General features: G+C 35.4%; 1 protein-coding gene across 3 annotated transcripts in view; it reads right to left on the bottom strand.

Moving 5' to 3' along the window:
• Positions 1 to 101: 101 nt before the first annotated feature.
• Positions 102 to 5,948, bottom strand: part of LOC116845151 (lisH domain-containing protein C1711.05-like) — a 7,943-nt gene continuing 2,096 nt past the window's right edge. For 2 of the 3 annotated variants that reach the window (XM_032817518.1, XM_032817519.1), the window contains exons 3-5: positions 3,728 to 4,513; positions 3,388 to 3,640; positions 730 to 1,848 (exon numbers count right to left, since the gene is read on the bottom strand). In XM_032817518.1, coding sequence (XP_032673409.1) covers positions 1,397 to 1,848; positions 3,388 to 3,640; positions 3,728 to 4,513 — 1,491 coding nt within the window. In that variant the 3' untranslated portion in view covers positions 730 to 1,396. Of the gene's footprint in view, positions 445 to 729; positions 1,849 to 3,387; positions 3,641 to 3,727; positions 4,514 to 5,948 lie in introns of those variants that run through there. The other variant, XM_032817520.1, reaches the window with a different exon arrangement.

The following is a 5,948-nucleotide window of genomic DNA, read 5'->3' as shown; positions in this document are numbered from 1 at the left end:
ATATATATATATATATATATATATATATATATATATATATATATATATTTGCAATAATCTTCATTTTGAATCCATCCTTTACATTTTTGTACATTGTGGAATTTGATAGTAAAGTATGGAGGTTCGTGATTCGAGCAAGTTCGTGCTTAAATGAATTATTGATTGTATAGCGGAAAGAAAATAGAAAGCTTACAGTATATGAAAGTTGCGAATAATATATTTCACGTGTGAAAACGCAACCTTGATGTATGTAACACCACGTTTGATACTTAGGCGTTAACAACTGCAAAATCCAACACATTATTCGGTTCTAATCCGAATCGCTGTCAACAACACTCCGAAGCCGCTTGAATGTACTACGTGCCTCTCGGTGTCGCGGCGGCGTTTCTACGATTACTGGCTTCTTATTGCCTTCCATGCTTCTTCTTGCGCGCGTAACACGTCCTAAGACACACAAAAAAAATCTAATATCTTTGTAATTATGTAATGTAATATCTCTGTTTCCCTAGCCGTTTTACCGAGTTTAACATTATATTTGATCACAGCTCTTTGCTCCGGAAATTTTTGACAGTGTAAAAAATCTAAACAAATTCAAAATGTTCCTTTACGTTATCGTAAAGTATTTGAACGTATTTATCTGACGCGTTATCGTATTTGAAACATGATATTGCAAAAACTCCCTATTACGTTTTGTCAAATACCGGGAATTGTTCAATAAAACACAAAATATTGGTTTAATCATCCAAATTTATTTTGTCGTTTTCAAAATAGGCTCCATTTGATACGATACACTTATGCCAACGAATAATCCAGTCGTCAAAACACTTCTTATAAGTGCTTTCCGATATGACCTGCAGCTCCTTCTGCGTATCTTGTTTTATGGCTTTAATAGACTCAAAACGTCTTCCACGAAGTGGTAATTTGAGTTTGGGAAATAGGAAAAAGTCACATGGTGCCATATCTGGCGAATACGGTGCTTGGTCGATAACATTTATTGAGTTTTTAGTCAAAAATTCGCGTACAAGAGTTGATGTGTGGGATGGCGTATTATCGTAGTGCAAAATCCAAGAATTGTTCTTCCACAAATCTGGCCTTTTCCGGCGAACATTCTCTCTCAAACGCCTCATAACACCCAGACAATATCGTTTGTTGACTGTTTGCCCTTCCGGAAAGAATTCCGAGTGGACAACACCACGATAGTCAAAGAATACAGTCAACATGAGTTTGATCTTCAAGCGACTTTGACGTGATTTTTTCGGTTTCGGCTCGTTATCGAAGCGCCATTCCGAAGCTTGGCTGGTTTGCATGTCAAACCCACGTTTCGTCACCCGTTATAATGTGTTTTATGAATATAGGGTCCGAACTGGCTCGTTCAAGCATATCTTCAGCAACCTGTTTACGGTGCTCTTTTTGAAGAAAATTCAGCTCCTTCGGAACAAGTCGTTCCGCAACGCGTCTCATGCCCAAAACATGAACTAAAATGGTGCGAACGGATTCGTGAGACATGTCCAGATCCTGAACCACCTCTCTTAAGCTTGAATGACGATTTTCCATTGACGATGACCATTTCCTTCACTTTGTCGATGTTTTCGTCAGTCAAAAACGTTGAAGGTCGACCGAAACGAGGCAAGTCTTCAACCACTTCTCGGCTTTCTTTGAATGTTTTGTACCACTCGTATGCTCGTGTTTTCGATAAAGCTGACTTACCGTAGGCTTTCTCCAACATTTTCAACGACTCAGCACAAGGAATTTTGTTGACAACACAAAATTTAAGACAAACTCTTTGTTCGATGTTTTCACTCATTTTAAAAATGGGGTACACTTGAGATTCACTAACAAAACCAATAGCTGTAAACAAACTGGTTGACAGATGGCGCCAAAACTCTACGTGACAATTAGGTATATTGGTACTAACTTACAGCAAAAAATTTGTTTTCATACTTTTTACGCGGGCTTTCAAAATAAATTTCCGGTGTTTATTTGACAGAAAGTATTAGGACCTTGAATAAGTTCTCGCTAATTTTTCGTGAAAATTAATGCTTTATTTTAAAAAAATAAAAAATATGCCACTGAAAGTATTAGTCATCTGCCACTGAAAGTATTAGCCACTACTTTTTCCCATCTTTCTGGCAGCATTTGAATTCCACGTCGGAAAAACGACACGTCTTTTGAGGCTATCCAAGAGTCGACCAATTTTTTGGCATCTTCATAAGAATGGAAGTGCTGCTCAGCCAGGCCATGTGCCATCGATCGGAACAAGTAATAATCGGAAGAGATAATGTTTGGTGAATACGGCGGGTGAGGTAGGATTTCCCATTTAAGCGTTTCTAAGTAGGTTTTCACCGGTTGTGCAACATGTGGCCGAGCGTTGTCATGTTGCAAAATCACTTTGTCGTGTCTCTGCTCGTGTAGTAGACGTTTTTCCTTCAATGCTCGGCTCAAATGCATCAATTGTAGTCGACAGCGATCTCCCATGATGGTTTCGTTCGGTTTGAGCAACTCATAATAAGTTACGCCCAGCTGATCCCACCAAATACAGAGCAGAAGCTTCGAACCATGGATATTCGGTTTTACCGACGATGTTGATGCATGACCGGGCTTACCCCACAATCTTCTACGCTTAGATTTATCGTAGTGTATCCACTTTTCATCGCCAGTCATGATATGATGCAAAAAACTTTTCCTTTTCTGGCGTTGAAGCTGCTGTTCACACATGAAAGACGTCGTTCAACGTCTCTCGGCTTCAACTCGCACGGCACTCAATGTCCTTGCTTTTGAGTCATTCTTAATGCTTTCAAACGTTTCGAAACTGTTGTGTGATCAACTCCTAATGATTCTGCAAGTTCAGTTAGCGTCTGACATGAGTCTTCCTGAAGTAATACCTCCAATTCTTCGTCTTCAAACTTTCTCGGTGCGCCAGAGCGTTCTTTATCTTCAACCTCAAAATCATTATTTTTGAAGCGTCTAAACCAATCTCTGCATGTTGTTTCCGACAGAGCATGGTCGCCGTAAGTCTTGACAAGAATTCTGTGTGCTTCAGCTGCAGATTTTTTTTGAATAAAGTAGTGCAGTAAAATTCCTCGCAAATACTCTTTTTTTGGCACGAAACTCGACATGTTTAACACTATGAAAAAAAAAGTTGTTCATTGTACACTTCGGCGAAATGACATACATTGAATTTCAAGCTTGCTTATAGTACTTCCTTATAGATGCGTTACCATCTTAAACTACACGCACGCAGTTCTGGTAACGCCATCTGTTGGAAAACAGCGAGAACTTATTCAAGGTCCTGATATTTTAGCGTTACCGTATCTAAAGTACAATATTGCAAACGCTCCCTAGTATTATATTAATAATATGAGAATTCGTAAAAATTTCAATACTGACCTTCAGATAGAATATTGGATGAGTCCAATTCGGATGCCTCTTTTATTTTCTCGTTCTTCTTTTTCGCTCGTTTACACTTCTCCAACGTTGGTCTTCCAGTGATACCTTTTTTCTCTAATAATTCTTTCAGACGATTAATTCTTTCAGTATTATTATGACAATCGGCCCAAATTTCTTGGTATGACTTTATTCTCACGCCAGCAACTTTTAGATATTTCTTTAACATTTGAATCTGTTTGTTATCCTCTGGTTTCTAAAATGATGATGACTCTTATAACACAAACTCACACATAAAGATTTGAAATCATCATAGTTAATATATTCATATAAAATTACTTACGGCGTTGGTACGTCTCGCCCTCCTAGCCTTTGTAGGCTTCTCTTCATGATCGGAATTACTCTTACCATCACTTTTGCTCACTGAAGATTCTTTTTCCGACATTTCTTCTTCCGTCTCATTTTTTACTGTTTTTTCAGTTTTGTCTGTTGAAATAATATCGGAGTTTTCATCATCAGACGCATCTTCGGTATTTTTTTTGTGAGCATTTTTCCTTATTCCTACGCCTCGTCCTCTTTTCGATTCAGTCGAGCGTTTTGTCGATCTTTTTGTTGCTGGCGATCTTTTCAACTTCTTCTTAGTTCGTGGATTATAATCCTCGTCAGAATTGTTATTCTGACTGTCTTCAGATCCGGAGGCCTTCAGTTTGCTGAAACTTGTTCTCGTACCTCTTCTCTTCCTCCTGTCTTTTGATTTTATTTCTACTGCGTCATTGGTTTCCTGCGCATCAGACTTCTCATCATCCGATGAACCACATTCCAATTCCGATTCATTTGGTTCAGCTTTGACGATCACTGTTTTTGGTCGTGGCTTCTTTTCTTCTTCGTCTGCACTGTCCGAACTCGATCCCTCTTTATCACTGGCGCATTCCACTGAAAGCTCCAATCCATCTACTACTTCTGTATCTGTAGATCGATTCTTTGCAGTATATTTCTCTTTTGTCTCATTTTCTTTGCTATTCTCCTTACAATTATCTGTATCGCCAACTACTATATTATCTTCTTCAGTTTTCACAGTATTGAAAGTAGATGCTGCCTTAGCATTATCAGGTCCTTTGAATGTATTATCCTGTTAAACATAAAAAAGTCATGAATAATAAATAAATCTTATTTATTTTATATATTAATTCTTCGTCAACAAGATATAATTTAGCACATTAGATCAGCAAGGTAGGTAGTTGAAGACTAGTGTATGTTTTTACATTGTTTCAGATTATACAAAGATCTGGAGAAATTTTCATATGCTTGTGAAAGTTATATTGATTTTGACAATCTATCTTCTCAGGCAGTTCGTATAATATATGAAGACAAGATTTGCACAATAAATATAATAAGCTGTGTTCTCTGTTTCTATTTTTAAAAGATATATAAATATTAAGGCAAATAAAATATAACAATAATGTGCAAACTGTGATTTAAGATCGATGTCGACGTAAGACTTGTCAGAAGCTCAACAGTTAAAAAATAAAATGAGTTAATTTTCTTGATAAATACCAATACTTTAACAAATATGTTAATAATTACCATGAAATAAAAAAGAAAAATAAAAAAAAGAAAAATATAATTACATAGAGCGAAAAACAAATAACATCCGACATCGATATCAATCTTAAGTCATAGTCTATATTATTTTTACATTTTTTGTCTAATTTTTATATTCACTGAAGAGTTACCAAATTAATAGAAACCAAATATCTACAAAATAATATGTTCAAATAGTGTTTGAAGAAAATATTTATCACAACAAAGTTTCACCTGTCTTTTTTCTTCATGTCATTTGAATATAAACTTGAGACAAACAGAAGAAGAGAGAAAGAGAAAGAGGAGCCATACATATTATATTATATATAATTTTTATATTATATTATATATAATTTTTATATTATATTAAATTTATATTAAAAGTAACTTGAAAATATGTAAAATACAAAAAAATACTAATCACTAATTTACTAAAATATGTGGCTGGCAAAATAAGTCATTGAGGGGAAAACATTTTTTTAAACATTGTTATTGAAAGATGAATAACTGGATTTTAATGCTATATATATATATGTGTGTGTGTGTGCGCGTGTGTGTGTGTATAAAATCTCACTAAGTACACATATATATAAAATCTTGCTAAGATACATATATATATATACAGGGTGCCCACGTAAAGTGTTACAAGCTAATAATTCTAAACATATTTATCCTATCAAAAAGTTGTTCATGAGAAAGTTTCATATATTCGAGAGGCCTTTCTAACTATGTAAACAAAAATCCACTTCCGTGAAGAGGGGCAGGGGATAACTTCAAAGTTTCAAATGGGACCTCCTATACAATGTTACATACTTGGATTCTACGGGAAAAAACAAGTAAACTTTGTCTGAAACATTTCTTTGGAAAATGCTCCTATTAAAAGTTATAAACATTTAAACTTTAATGTAGGGTGCATTGAAATTAATGATAAATTAAATAAGACTCATAGTTTTTCTGTTTTGTTTTATTTTATTAAATGTGCA

This window comes from Odontomachus brunneus, unplaced genomic scaffold (assembly GCF_010583005.1).
Source record: "Odontomachus brunneus isolate Ranch 3 - 2012 unplaced genomic scaffold, Obru_v1 Obru_scaffold_049, whole genome shotgun sequence".
Lineage (NCBI taxonomy): Eukaryota > Metazoa > Arthropoda > Insecta > Hymenoptera > Formicidae > Odontomachus > Odontomachus brunneus.
The sequence above is the reverse complement of the archived record's forward strand: the minus strand, read 5'-3'. Positions and strand labels throughout refer to the sequence as shown.